Raw genomic sequence first — 20,043 nt, forward strand, 5'->3', positions numbered from 1 at the left:
TTATATCAATTTCTCACTTACCCAAGGACCCACCTACATCCCTACTCCCTAAAAAACATTAAAAAATTTCACCACCCCCACCCCCACCCCCTACCCCTTTAAAAGTTTAACACACATCCCACTACCTATATTAAAAAAATACCCTACTACCAACTACTATCTAATTAAATAATAAGTCAATTACAATGCATTAAACTCTGTGTCGGTCACACCGTTTCGAGTATTTCGGGACGGAGGGAGTAACATTCTATTATTTTCAACAAATACGTCAGAGAAATATTTTAAATCCTAACTTTGAAGACAATCACCTAAAGGAAATACCATTTATATCAAAAGTAGTAGAACTTGACCAGATAGGTACAATAATATGCAAAATACCGATGGAGATAAACATACCTTACCATCTATTTGCATGTTCCTCGTTGTGTTCTCTTCTTGAATCTTGATATCAAACCATGTATTATACTGTACGAAGAAAGTGCGCATCTCAGTTCCTGCAGGGGCAGTTCAATTCACTTCCAGCATAGCAGATTTTCAAGAATCAAGGACCAGCAAATTCCGCTGTAAGATCTTAATAAAGATCATTGCATGACAATCAATAAAACGACAATATCCTTTTAAAGGGCACAAATAGAAAACTACAGACTTTCTTGGAATCAAAAATTCAAAGTTTGTCAAGGCTTGACATATATAAGCCTCTTCTGTTGCTCCACAACGACGTACAAGCTATAGCACTAAATTTGACTTCTTATTCATGAAAACAACGTACAAAATCCATCATGATTCTATATAATCTTTCAGAATGCCACTTTTCTCCAACTTTGCTCTCCTTTGCCAATTCACCACTGCTCTCCTAACCATTGCATTTGCCTCGTGTATTTCTTTATCCGTAAATTTGTGCTCCACAATCCCTACTGGCCCAGGCTGCAGTACCCTGATTACAGTCTCAACATCTTGCTCCAGCTTCCTGACATAAGAAACAAAACATAAGTTGGTTGCAAGACAAACTAGCTAGCATCATATTCACACACAGGTTAAAGTTAGAAGTAGGAAAATATATGAGAAATTTGAGAACATAAAATATTCCCCTCAGAACTTTAAATCTAATTTCCAGACTACATATGATTTAGAAATTGGCTATACTTAGCAGAGAACAAGTTTGGTGGGGCTATGAATGCCATTTTGACTTACTAATCACCATGGACAATAAGTGAACCAATTGAATTTACTAGGGGAACTTTTTGTGATTTAATATCTCCTTTATGACATAAAAAGGTATTTCTTCCTGAGGACCTGAACTCCAGGCCACATTAGCTTTATCCTGTTTCTGCCAACCGAACATCGACTTAGGCCTATGAGAGGGATTCGTCGTACCCACCTAAGTTCAGTTTCTTGTTTGTTTAGGTGTTTCTAAAGCGAGAAGTAATTTTGCATGCAAAGAAGAGTTTGCTATACCAATTTTCTCCCATGTCTTTATCATGCGGATGTGGTAAATGGCAATTAATGGTGGGTGGTAATGATTTTATATGTAATTTTTGAAGAAAATCTCATGCCAATATGCATAGTAATCTGAGTCCATTCCCAAATAAATTATTCTTCATGCATTTTCATTACCACCCATTGCCACTTTAAGGTGGTGGTCAAGTATTTTAGTTATAATGGATATTTCATGAAGAAAGCCACATGTTCGGGGATGGAGGTCCATTACCATGTTAATGAACATCGACCTTCTTTACAAAAATTACTCACAAATTCATTACTATACATTCGATTTATGAGCACTTACCAGCAGGCAGTAAATAGATTATTCCCATCAAACATCAATGTTTCAAGTCTTTCAACTATTCAATATTTAGCACTAACTATTGACTTGGCAACACAGGGAACTAAGAGGTTGAAGGAAAGGTGGTAGAGGACAGGAAGGTATGTAACACCAAATTTTTGGCCATATTTTGCCAAAGCCTAAATTAAGCAAAGAGGATAAGAAATTTGTATCAACCGAAAAACAAAAGCTACATAATGTGCGTTTAACCAACAATGAGAAGGTGAGAAGGAATATGGCCTATTCTTCGACTCACATTAAAATATGTATAAGGTCTGATACATTATCTAACAACAAATTCACGGGAACAAATAGAAATTTATAAATTATGGCAATAATCAAAGGCTTGAAACAAGAAAAAATTAGGTTGTTTTTTCATAGACAATAACTTCAATAACAACAGCAAACTATGTTAACAAACTGGGGGAAGAATATTATAGAAAATAACAATGGATTCTAGTTTCTACAATAGGGGGGAATAATCTGAAAATCCTTAGCTGTCATACAATCTAGAAAATCAACAGCGATGTCACTCTTCCCAAACCTAAGCCTCTTGTGCTCTTACCTCTGCAAATGATTTCAATTTTTACACGCTATTTTTTTAATAATTTTTTTTAATAGGCCATGACAGAAACATGTCAAGCTAATTGGATTTTAATGTTCCATTACAGCTCAATTAATCCATCTGTCCTCGAGATGGATCAGGCTTGAGATACCATTCCTCTTCTAACGAAAACTAATAAGTAGTTCTCTAGTTTCCTTCCCTTTTTAATACCCGGATATCATTCTTTATGCTCTTTAAATTATGGGGACATGAATTCTCCTTAATCAAGAAACTCTTAATCACTTTTGCATCTGAGAAATGGTGACTTCTGATCTCCCATTAGCCTCTCCCCATTAAATTACCTGCAGCATCACCATCATCTCTGCTTGATTTGAGTCCTTCTCCTTCTTGGTCTATAATCCCTCCATTGTTTCTAATTTTCTATTCGTACATACCAATCCGATTCCAGCTTTCCTGTGTTCTCTTCCATTTTCCTTTTTGTATGCACCAGCACATAGATCCCAACTGGAAAATTAGTTGTTCGGTGTTCCCATCCAACTAGAACTTCAACACATCAATTACTCCTAGATTTTTTGCACTTTGCAGAGTTGCTACTCCCTTCTCCTCTCATTTTCCCTTGGTCAGGCGCTTGTCGTAAAAAAAAACCCTCTCATGTAAGACCTTCATTTCCTGTAATTTTGTTGAAAGTTCATGTGTTCCTTCCACCAGATGGCCCATAGGTGGATACCCAAGCAACTGCAGTATTCTTATCTAGTTCCCAAATGTAGCCACAAAAACTTTTTTCCATCTGTTCAACTTGATGTTCCTTCTTGCCTCAACTCTTAATCGAGCCACTTCAGCCATAAAGAAAGTAAGTACTCATTCTCTATCCAGTTATACCTCTCTTATTTGAGTACACCAACGTAGAAATCGAGTTATAATCCTTCTAAATGCTCGTGACCACCCTTTTTCTTGACATTCAGGGTTGCAGTTTCCAAGGATGGAAGTTTATACCTTAATGACCTTATCAATATACTGCCAATTATAGAAAGATGTTTGCATTTTACTTAACTCTCCAAGCAACTTTCCCTGAAGAACCTTTTTGAACGAAATAACATTCCAGATCTTCAGATACATAGTTAAATACTTCTAATGTTAGCAAATTCATATTCTATTCTGGTAGTTTCTTTAGTGAAACCATCAAGAATTACCCAGATTCAAATTATGACCATCTAGCCAACAAAATATAGTAACATAAGTAGCAATTTGTTCAATAAAACCAATATCCAGAAACCACAGTTTCTACACGCACACCAATGCATACCAGGTTTTGCAGTCTAAATACAGTTTTGAAAGGAAAAATAATGTACTGAAGGAAAAGTCTAGTTTCAGAGAATAAGAATAAGAGCAGTACCTCAAGATTCCAGAAAAGGGCAAGGATTTTCCGATCTTAGTGAAAGACATCTTCGGTTTTTTGTTCCTTCAATTACAGGTAAACTTTAATTTTTCAACACTAAGAAGAAAGTGAATAATGACTTCAACTCCTGTCAGCATAGGATTTAGATTTTCAATTAGCCACAGATCCAAAAAACACGAATAATAAAATAAAAAGCACAGCAATTGAAAACGTATATAAATTCCACAAATCACATGGTTTCAATACATGTTCCCATATTTGGCACACACTGCTTACCCTATTATCTGAAACACCTACATTTACATCAGTGTATCTCGCAGGGCGTTTGGAGTCAGCGCCTTTTGTGTTCTGGGCGAGGCGATTTCAACGAGGCGCAACTACAGCGCGCTAAGGTGGACTGAGGCACCCGCAAACTATTTTTTCACAATTATTTTTTACTGTTTATTAGGTGTGCCTCACTTCAATGAGGCGCACCGAGGCGCGTAGGGAACTCCAAATCGCCTATGTGCGCCTTGAGCCTTTATGAATTGATTACATTAAGTGCAAGTTAACTCTTACAATTACTTGTTTGATATAACTACGGAAAGGAGACGTTTTTATTCAGTTCCCTTACTTGTTTGTAATTGGTACTCCACTACTCCGTATAACTGTACAAGTAATAAGGAAAGGAATCGCTTACATAGCAACAAGCCAACAACTAAAATCACTAAAGAACAGAAGGACTAAACTCCAAGATCACAAAACATAGTAGAGGAGATCATAAATGAAGTAGACGAAGACAGGGAAGTTTTCATGAATTGAAATCAAACACGTCTTCAATTTTTTCTAAGAAAATATAGAATATATTGGCCTTTCAAATTGGATGGAGCTCAATGAAGTTACTTGAAGCTTGTGTACTTCGACCATGGAAATAGGAATGGTTGCCACTTCCAAAACTTTGTAAGGAAAAATGATATCAAACTTAAGATGACCCATTTGATTTTTATAACAGATTAAAAGTGCAACTTCTAACTAGTTTTCTTCAGCCTCTTTTAAGCATTTCATCGAATATGTGGCATGCAGTAGACAAAAAATCGAACAAAGCAACCCAATTTCCGTCAACATTCGAAAATAGAAGAGCCATTGTCAACGACAACACCAAATTAAACACCCATAATAATCAACAACCCGTGAAAGTTCTGAAAACCATTAAAGGGAGCAGGAGCAAATCTGAATCATAAATAAAAAACACAAAATGTAGATAAACAAAAAAAAACGTACACTAATGAATCGCCTGGAAAATTGCAGGAAAGGGAGAGAAGGAGGATGACAAAGTGACTGCTCGTGCTGAATCGCGCTACCGCCGGATTTGCCACCGCTGGTTTGGATACGAAACAAGGTGGCTGCTTGTCCAGTTGTCCCTCTTCTGTTCTTGGAATTTGAATCAGTACCTAGTTATTTTATTTTATTTTACTTTTCCAACACGTAGGAAATTACAAATAGAAACATTAAAAATAAATGAATAAAATAAAATGAAGTACTCGTTCAATATCACTGATTTTTTTTTATGTTTTTTTTTATTTTTTTAATGTAAGAGCATATAAATTAGAACCGGGAAGCAGCAAAGCTATTGGCTTCCCTTAGGGTTACATCACATGTATTGTTCATTGGCATAGCTTCATTACATTGATCCTGAGTATCAGAATGATCAAAACTAGTGTCGATAAAGTAATCATTAATACAGATTAGGGGAAGGGTATTAAAAATACAACTTTCACCGCCCATATTACAATACTTTCTAGCATTTTTCGCCAACAAATCAGCCACTTTGTTGGTGGATCTTGCTTCAAAGACCAAGCTTATTCCCTGCAAGACTTCAATTTTGTCCCTGCAATCATCAATGATTTTATGTCGAGAGTTGCTTAAAGCATGACCATTAATCGCATTAACAGCAGATAGGCAATCTGAAGACTACAATGGAGGTTAGAACTTTAAGCAGCCCACGAGAGAGCTTCCTTAATGTCCAAGAACTCACCCTCTAACTCATCATGTGCAAACACAACCCTAGATCTTCCTTCAATCCAGACACAAGAACTATTTCTGACAACCACATCAATAACTCGAAGGGGTGAAAGGCGAAACAAAGGAACAATCCGAATTTATTTTGATGAAGTTTGTGGGAGGGGGACACCAAGGCAGGGGTGTGGGATTTTCTTCTTTGGAGTTGTAATTCTGAGTGGAAAAACCATTCTAAAGCAGCCTACAAAGATTGATTGTTGAGGTAGCAATTGGAATATTGTTTTGAGCAAAGATCCACACATTCCTGCGTTTCCATAAACGCAAAATCCCAAAAGCAAAGAGGACATTGTTAGGCACAATGTGAGGTCCATGAGAGGTGGAGAGGAGGTTCCTCTTGAACCACTCTTTAAACGGGGGAGACATATTCACAACAAAACCCAACGTAGACCAGAATTCTGCAGCCCTCACGCACCCCCTAAAGAGATGTTCATTATCTTCAATCACCCCAGACAAAAGAAACAAAAGGGGCTTGAATGTAATCTGGAATTCAAATTCTTTCTGGCGGCAAGCCTATCCCACCATGGCTTCCAGTAGAAAAACTGCATCGGGTGCCCCACACATCTCCAAATGCAATTCCAGTCATCAAAACTTGCACAAGAAAGTTTACTATCATTTATAACGTCTCTAGCTACACTAGAGCAAAATTCTCCTTTCTTATGCCAATCTGAAAATATTATGTCCTCTTTATGGGAAAAAACAGTTGCCCCATATTTCACACATAGCTCCCTGGGAATATTCTTTCCTCTTTATGGGAAAAGACAGTTGCAATATCACTGATTCACTATCAGTTTTTTGAGTTTTTTTTAAAAACCATATGGTTTAAATTGAATCATAAAATGAAAAATAACCACTTTAATTAGGTTGATATTAAAAATTGACAAAAAAAAAAGGTGAAAACTAGTTTTTGGGTTTTTAGTTTCATACTTTCACACCATTAAAATTTACTCGAACCACTCCGACCAGCATAACATTTTAGACAACTTACTCCCTCTGTATTTTTAGGAGTTACATATACAATTTCGAACCATTTTTTAGGAGTTACATTTTCATTTTTAGTAACTTTTACATTAAAATATTAAACCCAATGTCCCACCCTCCCATTGTTTATCATATATATTTCTCCTATTGTCCTCACACATACTCACATAATCTTTTCTCACAATAAATTATTCACCACTATCAAATATTTACAACAAATAGTGCATAAAAAAAATTTACAACAAATAATTAACACATCAACCACTTGCATTTGCATCATTATTATAAGAAAATCAACTCATATCCTTAGTACTTGTGTCAGTTAACAGTAACTTCTAAAAATACGGAGGGAGAAATAATTTGTATTTTATTGTGGATAGTTAATAGTCGAATATTATATTATTATAGCTGCTGGGAAGTAGGTCATTGCTTTTTGAAGATGTGAGTGAGATTTTTTTTTAATGTTTTACTCCGTAGTAAATAGTAATTAAACTAGTCCCAAAAGAAGTGAGATAAAATAATAAATAAATAGTGGCCGGGTTCACGCCTTTTATAGAAATTGTGCAAGAAATTTTGGTTGACTTTATAAGAAAAGGGATGTAAGTGAAGGATGTCTTTAGACCCACCAGCAAACTTATGGCCAATGAAAATTGTTGGCACACTTGGCTTATTTCCCATGCTCAGAAGAACCTTTTCGACTTCTTTGCCATTTGGAATTTCGTCAAGCTCATATACTGTTGCATTGGCTCCATAGCTTCTCATAAGTTGCTTCATTGAGTGAGAAACATAGCAAGAGCTTTTGCTGAAGATCACTAGTGGTTTTTCATCTACTAGATGCCTCACAACCTCCATTGCCGTTATCTCAATCTTGAAGTAATTGAAATTTGTATGTTCGTTTTTAGGAAGTGTTGCTTGGTTTTGCTTTGCAGAGCTGATGTTGCTTATAGGGTTTATTTATAGCTGTCAGTTTAGGATTATTCTTAATCATTGTCTTTACAAAAATTCAGATTTTATTTTTTGGCTTATTCCTAAGCTGCTGCTTACAAAGGTTGATTAGTATGTTGATGTAACTAGGATTTTTTTCTCTTGAGAATCAGCTGGGTATATGGCGATGAAACGTGTAATAATTTCCCCTGCAAGTCTCATTTCCTGGAAAAGCACGAAAACTCTATCCATAGAACCTAACTGAGCAATACCCAAAAGCATTGAATTCCACAAAGTCACATCTCTACGAGCCATTTTCTCGAACACCTTGTGTGCAAGCTCCAATTTGTTACATTTAACATACATATTAAGTTATTAACAACTGCTGTACCAACAAAGATAGCTGACCAAAAGGGTGATAAAAGAGACAAATCTAAACATTGATTTGTAATCCACGGAAGGCCGGTCAAATTACCGTCAACAATTAACAATACTTCTTAGTTCTTAACTCACCATTCAACATTTTAAGCCCAATTCAATCACGAAACTAACCAATTAATCAATTCTAAGCTCAGATAGATTCAGAAATAATGAAAAATAACAAATCCTTGTAAAAGTAATCTACAAACAGAGTCAAACACCCTGAATATTGAAAACTCAAGACAACAAAAAATTTCAGAAATTAATGACATTTAAAGTTAAAGATGAAACTAATTACCTTGAAAACTCTGACGAAGTGGTGAACGGCCGGTGACGACGGTAAGTAGTGAGTGTTGAGGAGATGATGGAGAATAGTAGTATGAGATCAAAGACCCAAAGAGGAGATGATGGATATCTCAGATCTGTAGATTGTAAGTGACTAAGAGAAATAGAGAATGAGAAGAGAGAGAAAGAGAGTGAGTGAGAGGATGAGCGGCGGTCTAGAGAGTGGAGACCGAGAAAAGGAATTAGGTTATTTCACATTTGCGACTTAGTAAGTTAGTATACTTCTTTTCAGCTTTTTTTTTTTTAAAAAAAATAATTGAAAACTGAACCTTTTCGGGTAATTCGGGTACCCGAATCTTTGTCAACGGGTATCGGTTACCCGACCCGTTAACAAAGTTTCGGATCGGGTACCCAAACCGAAATCTTTATCGCTTCGGGTACCCTAATATTCGGATCGGTTTCGGTTCGGATTTTCGGGTTTTTGGTTTTTCGGATAGTTTTGCACAGCCCTAACGGATGGAGTAAAAAGCATAAAAATGTAAAAATAAAACTATGCCGAATAAGCCCTAAACTACACTACTCCTGTTGCCTTGCAAATAAATCTCGAAGCAACCCAATAATTAAAGTAAGGTATAAATGTATAATTGCCAAAAACTATACAGTAGTACTTAATACTACATCCGTTCCTGAAAGTGATTTACGATTTAGTATGTACTCAAAGTATGAAAATTTTGACCGTAAATTTTATTTATTGTTATATACATCAAAACATTATCATGTGGATCTTGTTAGATTTATCTCAATATGTATTTTGAAAATATCAACTTTTTATAATTTTTTCATCACGGAATGAGATATATTAATGCCTAAATATTGAATTGGAGTCCGTGCAAATAGTGCGTGTAAAGAACTTTAAGGGACAGATGTAGTATGTCTACGGTTTTAAAAAAGACTACTCCTTCCGTCAATTTTTAATCTTTATGTTGGGTATCATGCACGTGATTTAACAAATAACTAATGTGAATAAATATTTCATTTTTTACTTAAACAATACAAATTACGTTCATTACTAATGTTTTCACTTTTATCCATAAACTAACATTGGGTTGGCTTTCGATATGGGCTCGTGGTTGCGAAGGCAACTAAAGACCACGTGGGTATGTCTGAGCGTCGAGATTCGAAGAGAGATAAGAATTTGGAGCTTGGGATGGTTGTGGAGTAGTGAGGAAGTGAGAGAAAGGAACTGATCGAGAGAGATGCGTGGGGAAGAGAGGGGCTTAGGCCCTGTTCTTTTTGGCTTAATTTCAGTTTCAGGTTTTATTTGGCAGTTCAGTTCAGTTCAGTTCAATTCAATTCAATTCAGCTCAGTTCAGTTCATGAGCATTCAGTTCAGTTCAGTTCAGTTCAGTTCAGTCCAGTTCAATTCAGTTCAGGAGCATTCAGTTCAGTTCAGTTCAGGAGCATTAAGTTCAGTTCAATTTAGTTTAATTCAATTCAATTTAATTTAATAATAATAATAATAATTATAATTATAATATTATTATTAATATTACTTATATTATTATTTATATTTATATTATTATATTATTATATTACTTATTATTTATATTTATATTTATATTATTATTACTTATTATTATTATTATTATTATTATTTATAACTAATTATTTATTAATATTATTTATTAATTAGTTACGGATTATTAGTTATTAATTATTTAGTTATTAGTTATTAAATATGAAATATTATTATTATTAATATTTATCATTTATTGTAATTAACTAATTATTGAGTAATCAATTACTCCCTCCGTTTCTTTTTGTTGTATCCGTTTCCATTTTAAGCGTTTCATATTGTTGTATCCATTTAGAATCTATTCTATTTTTGGACATACATTTTATCCTAAAATACCCATACATTTCTATCTAATGACCAAAATACCTAAAGATTCTACCCATATTCCCACCTAATTTTCCCCACCCATAATATTTAATTCTTTTCCCTTCCCCATATACTCACTCTCTCACCTCCTTTATCACCCATCATTATCACTCCTCTCTCTTACCTTATTTCTTTATTATTTTCTCACTCCTTTATTTATTATAATCTCTTACACCCAATCATTACACTTATACCCATACAAACCAAGATTCCAATTTTCTTAAAAACCACACCAGATTCCAAATGGATACATCAAAAAGAAATGGAGGGAGTACAAATTATTATTATTATTATTTATTATATATTTATTTAGTTATTAATTAATAATTATTATTTAGTTATTATTTAACATTTATTATTATTAATTATTAATTATTAATTATTAATTATTAATTATTAATTATTATTTATTATTTATTATTTATTATTTATTATTTATTATTTATTATTTATTATTTATTATTTATTATTTATTATTTATTATTTATTATTTATTATTTATTATTTATTATTTATTATTTATTATTTATTATTTATTATTTATTATTTATTATTTATTATTTATTATAAACAAAGAGGAGTTTATTAGAGAAGCAATCGAGAGCTTACCTTCCGAATCCATACAACAACTCCTAAGTCAACCACGCAGCCATCACGGTGAAATAGACAACCCTCTTTATTTGGCAGTCGATACTGGCAACCTTGCGATACTAAAGCTCTTCTTAAATGTCTTTGCCAGCATTACAATCACCATCTTTTCCGAAGCCATGGTTAATTATAAATCCCAACACCATGGAAACACTTTGCCACAAAGCTATTTCAAATGATAGCGAGGGATGTGCGTTGGAAGTATTGACTATGGATATGGATTTCTTTTGCAACGCCACAGATAATGATGGCAGTGGGGTGCTGTACCATGCTACAGCACGTGGGTTTAGCAACTTTGTGCTCAAGATCTTGAGATCCACCACTACTGTTACTTATTCCGGTTTCAAAGGCGCTACTCCATTACATCTGGTCACACGTTGCTCAGGTATCATTACGCATTTTATTACTCCTAATTCTTCCGCACTTTTGCAAGGAGTGTGTTTCTTAATCAGCACGAAAATTAAGAAATGAGAGTTGACCGGACTACCAGAGTTAGATGCATCTTTTTCAGAATAATTGATTAACTTGTTGACGTCAAATCGTGGAACAGCTAATTCCATGATCAAATCATTCATCTATAAATAGATTTAATATTAAATTGTTTTTTACCGTCTAAAAAAAATTGACATATGTTTTTTTAACACCTACAAAAAATATACAAACTTTTGTATAAGGCGGTCTTTCCTGTAAGACCACCTTATAGTTGGGTTGTATTCGCGGGTCAAGTCTTGCTGGGCTGGTCGCGGGTCACATTATTCGGGTCTTATAAAAGCCCCTTTTACACGATTTTTTCCTCATTTCTTATCACTGTTCACCTTCCAACTTTGAGGAGAGAGAAAGCTCTGTGATTCTTCGTCGATCCTTCTTCTACTTCCATTCAACTCGATTTCTTCAGATCTCTGACTCAACCTATCTGCTTCATCTTCGTTTCTACGATTTTGTAAGTTTCCCGGCGAAGAAGCGGTGAGGAAGGTGGCGGCGTTGTCGCCAAATTCGATTGAATTTACTCGTTTCTATGCGAAGTTGCTCGTTTCTATGCGAATTTGATCGTTTCTCTGCGAATTTGATGTTTTAGCAACGACGAATTTTGGTGGCGTAGTCGATTGCGGCGCCGCCGGCGGTAGTGTTCGTCTTCTCTCACCACAAAGGACGCTCGTAAGTCCGCAACCACTGGATCTCCGCGTTCAAAATAGGTTTGATGTTCGATCTAAAATTATTACTCGTATTTGAATGCTGGAGATTACGATTCATTTCCTTGAAATTATTAGGATTGAGTTTTTATTTGGAATTTGATTTTCTGTTTTTGTTTTTGTGATTCCTTTTATTAAATTCCGGCGAGAAATTAGGGTTCCAGCGAAAAAAGATCGTCGGCGAACAGCGAGAGATGAAGGAAGGGAAGGAGAAGCGTCGGCGTGAAGATTGAGAGTCGCCAATCGCCATTGTTCGATGTTATGTGCTGGTTGAATGAGTTCCTCTTGCTGTGGTGGAACAGATCTTGTGGTTGTTGTGTTGGCGGCTCTAATTCCCTGGTTGCGGCTGTGGCGGTGGCGGCAATGTGAAGGAACAATGTTGCAGAGGCCTCGCAAGTCGTAACAACTATTGTTGTTGTTGGTCTTCCTTGTTGTTAAATTAAAGGAGCTGCTTTGTCATTACAGATTTGTTTTAGTCATAGTTTGGTTATATTTAGTTAATAAATAAAATGGTTTAGTAATAATTTTTATGGTAAAATTGCAAAGAAGTGCAATTAATTCCTGGATTGTAACAATTTTGGTTCATTTATATGTTTTAGTTAATAATACGTTTATTTTGGTTACACATTTCTGGATTTTAGTTAAGAGTTTTTGAGAATTAGTTATGATTTCGTGAAATTTTTTTTGTTAATATAAAATTCAATTAGTTAAGCAATGGAGTAAATTAGTTAAGTATTGAAGTCAATTATTTAAGCACCGAGACCAATTAGTTAAGCGATAAAATTTATAAGTTTACATATATAAATAAAGTATTTGTTAAGCCGGAAATTCAATTAGTTGAGCAATGAAACCGTTTAGTTAAACAATGGAATCAATTAGTTGAGCTTGAAATTCAATTAGTAAGCAATTGAACTAATTAGTGATGGAATGAAACTAATTAGTGAGGCAATGAAACCAATTAGTTAAGCATTGGAACTAATTAGTTTAACCTGAAATTCAATTAGTCAAGTAATGTAAGCTGTTAGTTAAACATTGAACCAATTAGTTAAGCATGAAATTCAATTAGTTAAGCAATTGAACCAATTAGTTAAGTTTGAAATTCAATTAGTTAATCAATGAAACCAATTAGTTACACAATTGAACCAATTAGTTATGCAATCGAACTAATTAGTTATGCAATGAAACCAATTAGTTAAGCAAGGAACTAATTAGTTAAACATGAAATTTAATTAGTCAAGTAATGTAACGTATTAGTTAAGCAATGAAACCAATTAGTTAAACAATGGAACGATTTAGTTAAGCAACGAAACCAATTAGGTAAACCTGAAATTCAATTAGTTAGGCAATCAAACCAATTAGTTAAGTTTGAAATTCAATTAGGTAAGCAATGAAATCAATTAGTTAAGAATTTGAACTAATTAGTTAAACCTGAAATTCAATTAGTCAAGTAATGTAACCTATTAGTTAAGCATTGAAACCAATTAGTTAAGCATTGAACCAATTAGTTAAGCATGAAATTCAATTAGTTAAGCAATTGAACCAATTAGTTAAGTTTGAAATTCAATTAGTTAATCAATGAAACCAATTAGTTACACAATTGAACCAATTAGTTATGCAATGGAACTAATTAGTTGTGCAATGAAACCAATTAGTTAAGCAAGGAACTAATTAGTTAAACATGAAATTTAATTAGTCAAGTAATGTAACGTATTAGTTAAGCAATGAAACCAATTAGTTAAACAATGGAACGATTTAGTTAAGCAACGAAACCAATTAGGTAAACCTGAAATTCAATTAGTTAAGCAATCGAAACAATTAGTTAAGTTTGAAATTCAATTAGTTAAGCAATGAAACCAATCAGTTAAGTTTGAATTCAATTAGTTAAGTAATGAAACATATTAGTTAAGCAACGAAACGATTTAGTTAAAGCAATAGAACCAATTAGTTAAGCAATGAAACGATTTAGTTAAAGCAATGAGACCAATTAAGATTTTCTGAGTTTTAGTTAGGGATTTTCGAGCTTTAGTTATGGTTTTTGAAGTTTTAGTTAGGATTTAAAAAAAAAAAAATTGAGTTCTAGTTATATATTTTTAGTTTAAAAAATTTAGTATTAGTTATTTTTTTTGAGCTTTAGTTAAGATTTCTGCGGTTTTAGTTTCTTTATTTTGTGTTTTAGTTAATTTTTTTTGAGTTTTAGTGGATTTTTTCAGATTCAGAAAATTAACATCAAAAGACATTGATGATTTGTTGCTTATAACCAAAAATAAAATGCAAAAAGATAACTAAAACACTTTATTTCATAACTAAATATAAAAAAATTATAACTAAAACAAAATTCTATAAAAAAAAACTACAGGAGAAATTTCAATATACTGAAATACATCTACATTCAGTGGTTTTTCTTGTGACTCCATTCCTCACTCCGACTTCCTTGCCGCCGCCTAATTCACCATCATCGAATCCACCGGTGATGGGTGGCGTGACTGAATTCAACTAAATTAAAAACCACAACCACCGCAACGAATCAAAGGCAGATAAAAAATCTATAATAAAAAAACCTAATTTCAGCACACCCAAACACAACACCATCTCCCTCGCCAATCAAACACAACAACCATGCCCAGATTCCAATCAACCCTTCTCGCAAAACACCAATGACACCAGCATCGAATTTAGAGCACCTTCCAAAACTACTCATAGACCGCCGTAGAAGAGAATTCGTCAACCTCGACCACCAGCCATAATCAATCTTGAAGTTTTCATGTGGATACGACGGTGAGAGATCCATGGAATTCGTTTTGTGGTAGAAATCGCGGCGAAAGAAACTAGGGTTTGCGGCGGAGGAGAAGAAGAGATCGCGAAGGAGGAGTTTAGGGTTTTGAGTTACAGGGAGAACGATGAGAGGAGAGAAGATGGAGTTTACAGAAAATGAGAGGAGAGAGAAAAAAAGTCAATTTATACCGCGCGTGAAGATACGCGCGCGTGATTGTCTCACCTGGTCTTTCCTACACGCGCCGTGAGGCGGTCCTACCGAAAAGTTGCTGCAAAAAATACTCCCTCCATGGCTCCATCTCTTTTTGTTCTTTACGTTTTCCTTTTTGGTTATTTAAAAATATTCTTTACATTTCCTTTTATATTATCACATGAATGACTTAGTATTCTATCAAAATTTGTGTCCAATTATTATTTTAACCAATTAAATTCATTGGGTCATTTAATCTCTCACACTTTTTCATTGAGACATTAAATTTTTCTCATTTCCCAATATCAGAATTTTGATAAAAGTGAAAATATTATAAATAAACGTAATTTATCTTGTTTAAATAAAAAAAAATTGAGGAATCTCGATGCAAATTAATTAATCGTTAAAACGCGTGAAAAATATCAAACGTAAAGAACAAAAAGAGACGGAGGGAGTACTTCCTCCGTCCCGGAATACTCGAATCGGTTTGACCGGTACAGAGTTTAATGCAATGTAATTGACTTGTTATTTAATTAGATGGTAGTTGATAATGAGGTATTTTTTAAATATAGATAGTGGAAAATGTGTCAACTTTTCAAAAGGTTCTTTGTTATTTAATTAGATGGTAGTTGATAATGAGGTATTTTTTAAATATAGATAGTGAGAAACATATCAACTTTTTAAAGGTAGTAGAAAATGACTCACTTTTAATTTAATATTTTTTAATGGGAGTAAGGATATAGGTGGGTCAAATGGTAGTATAATAATAAAAGTTTGTCATTTATAGAAACGGTGCAAGTAATCCGGGACGACTTTAGAAGGAAAGCGATGCGAGTATTCCGACATGGAAAGAGTATTGTTTTTACCACATCTTAACGGCAAGATGGACGGAAACGTTATGTGAAACCCTTTTTGACGCAAATCAAACATAAATCATACTCCCTCCGTATTTAAAAAGAGATACACTTTCCTTCAACGGCCGTATTTTAAAAAGAGATACACTTTTTTTTGGACATGTTTTGGTCTCCACTTCCAATTATATTAATATTTCTCTATTTCTTGTGGTCCCTGCACTTTGACATGTTTTGGTCCCAAATTCCAATTATATTAATATTTATCTCTTTCTTGTGGTCCCTACACTTAATCACTTCATCCTTTTAATATACTCCCACCGTCCCAAAATTATAGTCCTGTTTGACTAAAAACACGGATTTTAAGAAAAATGGAATGTAGTGTGTGGGAAATTGAAATATTGTACATAGATGATGAAAAAGTAGAATATAGTACATGTAAAAAGGAATAAAGTACATGGTGAAGAGAAAATAGTACATGTTAAAAGGATTAAAGTACATTTTATTTTTGTTTTGTGGCCCCGAATGAGGGTAACATGAGAAAATGTTTGTGTTCAAATAAGGAAATAAGACTATAATTATGGGACGTCCGATTTGGAAAACAGGACTATAATTTTGGGACGGAGGGAGTAATAAATAATTCACCACTACCCCACTTTTATCTTATTTTAATAAATTCAACTTACTCTCCTAAAACTAGACCTGATCAAGAGCAGCCTTGCCCGAAATTTGACGGGTTTGGGCAGCCTTTTCAGGCCTGATTTTCGAGTCCTGCCCGAAAAATAAAAAAAAATTGACGGGTTTGGGAAACGTAAAAACCACATTTTTATTTATAAATTTGGCCCGTCCCGAAATTGGCCCGAAAACCTGATGTTTTAGGCCCGAAATAGCGGGTTTGGGCATGAAAAACCGACCCGAATTTTGGCCCGGCCTGGCCCGAGATCGGGCTGATTTTTAAAGCTTTGGCCCGACCCGATCCCGGCCCGACCCGTCTTTAGATCAGGTCTATCTAAAAGTATGTGTTGGTCAAAGTGTATCTCTTTTTTAAATACGGAGGGAGTACCTTAAAACAACTTGATTATCGTTTGCAAATCAGGGAAATAATTATGCATCTGTCAATTTGAAAAACATTACCAAATTATGTAAATTAATGGGAAGCAATGATAAATGATAATTTATATACATGTCGTTAGGAATTATACACAACTTAGTTAAGTCGACAAGAATACGAAACTGATTTGTTGGTTTATATGTTGTTTCCTAATTTAATTAGAAGTGTAATTAGGAAACTAGATATGTTTTGGTATGTAACAATCTCTGGATTTATTTAGTCTTGGGGAGCAAATATAATTCTAGTAGACGAGGGTTTCTAGTTAGTATGTAAAAAAAGGATTTAGGACTAGCTAGAAAATAAGAGGGAAAATACATTGGTGAGAGGAATCATCAATTGAGGAGTTATTGTATTATTTTGCAGGAACTTAATAATACGATAATATTTGAGGTGATGAAATCTAAATTTCCTCACAAACATGATATCTTTTATTATTGTTTTTGCTATTTGTTCTATATTGTATTTGGGGGTTTGTTCCTATCGTTTGTGGCACGCGTTTGGTTATAACGCAGGTAAATCGTGGGAGAAAATAAAGAAATAAAAAAAATATAGGCATTGAAATGCGGTCCGCATAACATTTCTATCTATCTTACCGTTGAGAGGTGGTAAAAAAAAAACTTTTAGGTGGTAAAATACGATTTCTATTTTTGTAGGCGATAAAACACAAATTATCAATTTTTATAGTTGGTAAAAGTAAAATTTTTTTATCAATACCGAAGTTGTTACTATTACAGTTTCAGCATGCCATTTTGTTACCTAGTTCATCTAACAATGCTTTCAGAGACTGCTCCAGCTTCTGCATACATGCAAGTTGCTGGCTTTCACTATTAAAAGTTTCGAAATTTTTTTATTACGTCTGATAAGAATAAATGTTTATTTATGTGATTACAGAAAGAGAAGAAATTTTTAGACTGCTGCTTAAGAAAGAGCCAAATCTAGTGAAACAAAGATCTGATGGAGGAATTTGTGTATTTCACAGATGGGCAAGTGGTGGTAAACTGTGGCCACTTAAATTTGTTCTAACAAGCAATAATGATTTAACTCCTGATATAAGGAGGGTTTTTGTGGACTTAATAAGCGCAACCGATGATAGTGGTTTCAACCCTCTACACAGTGTTGCTGCATTTTCCCCTGTTGAAGAAGTAGCTGGCAAAAGTCCTTGTAGACACTTACAGAAATGAAGTAGTAAGCATTTCATCAGAAGGTTTACCATGGCTCAAGAAAACGAAAGATGGACTTACGCCTCTGTCCTGGGCTATACAACGAGGGTATGAGAATTTAGCAATTTATTTCTTATCAGTGGATAAGAATGCACTCATAAAATGGGAGAGGAATGATTTGTTCTTTGCTATTGAGAATGGATGTCATCAAGTTACGGAAAAGATATTGGAGATAGTGGACAATGAAAAATGGGCTAGTCTTCTTACCAATGATCAGCAGCTGAATGTCTTGCATCTTGCACCACTATGCACAGGTGAGTACGTACTCCGTCCACCCCTTATTGTTTTGCTCCATTTTAAAGCCATGACTTAAAATGTAAATAAAACATTCTATCTTTTGCTGCCTACAGAGAAGTTATTTACACGATTGCTTAAGGGGTATCCAGAGTTACTTGAAGGAGTGGATAAAAATGGAAACACGGTAATGCACAGCTGGGTGAAGTGTGGCCTTTTGAATTGATTTTGAAAAGTGAAGACGAAGATGCTGATGCTGATACTGACAGGAGAAGATGTTTCATCGATCTCCTTACTAGTTATGACTACATTAACCGAAACAACCCTCTTCATGTTGCTGCTAATTCCTCCCTTGAAACAACGAAGACAGACCAAACATTAGGTGTCTCCACTGTTATATACTTGTATGTTCAATAGTTGCTTATCTAGAAAGCTTATTTGTATGAAAAACCTTATTATTTACGGTGTTGCAGAATGCAGAATATACTTGCATAGTAATTTGAATGTTTAATTTGAAAGCAGAAGAATTTGGTAGATGGCTGATTGGAGTAGCACCAGAGTTGATCATCCTAACCGACAAAGACGGATTAACACCTCTCCATCTAGCATTCGGTGCTGGTGCCGAATGGCTTATAAAAGCTATACTGGAAAACAATCCTTTAGCACTCAATTTGACACCTTTGCCTTGGGTTAAAGCATGTGAAAATGGTCATATCTCAACTATTAGAGCCTTCATCAACTATTGTCCAGGAAGTTTTAAAGATCATTGTCGTAAAAATAAGGATTCGCCTCTGCATCACGTACAGCTTCAAAGTCTAACAGAGTATGAAGAATTTATCTGTATTACAGGCCGGCATCAAGGATTTAATCAATGTTCAAGATTACCAAGGTGCAACGCCTTTGCATAAGGCTATACGAAATGAGGACATTTCATTGGCGGAAACATTACTTGCAATTGACAATATATCGTATAATATCAAGGATAATCAAAATGAATCTGCCCTGGCATTTTTATGCACTGTAAACGATGATTGGGTACCTATGCTTTCTCTTCATAACTTTTTTGAACTATCTGTGTTTTCAAATGATCTGTTAATATTTACTATTGTGAATCATTACAGGATCAAATGTGCAAAAAAGTTGAAATTGATCCGAGAATAAGAACCACATATTTCAAACGTAAGACAAATTTGTTAGAGGTACGAAACACACTATCTGTTGTGGCAGCTCTACTAGCAACGATTACGTTCACTGCAGGATTCACCCTCCCAGGTGGGTTCAATCGGTGAAGCAATATTGGCAAACAAAGCAGCGTTTTTAGTGTTCCTGATATCTGATACGTTGGCCATGTGTTGTTCCATGTTAGTGTTGATTTGTCTGATATGGTCAATGGTCTATGATTCTAATAAGTCATTGTTCTTCATTGATCGAAGCATG

The 20,043-nt window shown here is 34.4% G+C and overlaps 2 protein-coding genes across 8 annotated transcripts; one reads left to right on the forward strand and one right to left on the reverse strand.

The window, feature by feature from the left end:
• Positions 1-556: 556 nt before the first annotated feature.
• Positions 557-8,693, reverse strand: LOC110805831 (uncharacterized). Of its 6 annotated transcripts, XM_056831167.1 has the most exons (5): positions 8,462-8,479; positions 5,558-5,650; positions 5,044-5,213; positions 3,781-3,910; positions 557-967 (listed from the first exon to the last, which is right to left on the reverse strand). In XM_056831167.1, the coding sequence occupies exons 4-5, from the start codon at positions 3,828-3,830 to the stop codon at positions 778-780; spliced, it is 240 nt and encodes a 79-aa protein (XP_056687145.1). In that variant the 5' UTR covers positions 3,831-3,910; positions 5,044-5,213; positions 5,558-5,650; positions 8,462-8,479; the 3' UTR covers positions 557-777. The 6 variants fall into 6 exon arrangements, with proteins under 6 accessions (XP_056687145.1, XP_021867138.1, XP_056687144.1 ...); XM_022011446.2 differs by lacking the exon at positions 5,558-5,650 and having other exon boundaries at positions 5,044-5,188; positions 8,462-8,693; XM_056831166.1 differs by lacking the exon at positions 5,558-5,650 and having other exon boundaries at positions 8,462-8,693.
• A 2,281-nt stretch (positions 8,694-10,974) lies between these two features.
• On the forward strand, positions 10,975-12,842 carry LOC110805846 (uncharacterized). Of its 2 annotated transcripts, XM_056831650.1 has the most exons (4): positions 10,975-11,423; positions 11,984-12,001; positions 12,114-12,231; positions 12,385-12,842. In XM_056831650.1, exons 1-4 carry the CDS (start codon positions 11,117-11,119, stop codon positions 12,452-12,454), a joined length of 513 nt encoding a protein of 170 aa, XP_056687628.1. In that variant the 5' UTR covers positions 10,975-11,116; the 3' UTR covers positions 12,455-12,842. The 2 variants fall into 2 exon arrangements, with proteins under 2 accessions (XP_056687628.1, XP_021867159.1); XM_022011467.2 differs by lacking the exon at positions 11,984-12,001 and having other exon boundaries at positions 10,977-11,423.
• The last annotated feature ends 7,201 nt before the right edge of the window (positions 12,843-20,043 follow it).

This window comes from Spinacia oleracea, chromosome 6, assembly GCF_020520425.1.
Source record: "Spinacia oleracea cultivar Varoflay chromosome 6, BTI_SOV_V1, whole genome shotgun sequence".
In the NCBI taxonomy this organism is placed as follows: domain Eukaryota; kingdom Viridiplantae; phylum Streptophyta; class Magnoliopsida; order Caryophyllales; family Amaranthaceae; genus Spinacia; species Spinacia oleracea.

Coding starts and splice junctions, on each gene's coding strand:
- LOC110805846 (XM_056831650.1), top strand. CDS start 11,117: ATGTCTTTGCCAGCATTACAATCACCATCTTTTCCGAAGCCATGGTTA. Junction 12,232..12,384: donor GATCTCCGCGTTCAAAATAG/GTTTGATGTTCG, acceptor GCGAGAAATTAG/GGTTCCAGCGAAAAAAGATC.
- LOC110805831 (XM_022011446.2), bottom strand. CDS start 3,830: ATGTCTTTCACTAAGATCGGAAAATCCTTGCCCTTTTCTGGAATCTTG. Junction 968..3,780: donor CCCTTTTCTGGAATCTTGAG/GTACTGCTCTTA, acceptor TTCTTATGTCAG/GAAGCTGGAGCAAGATGTTG.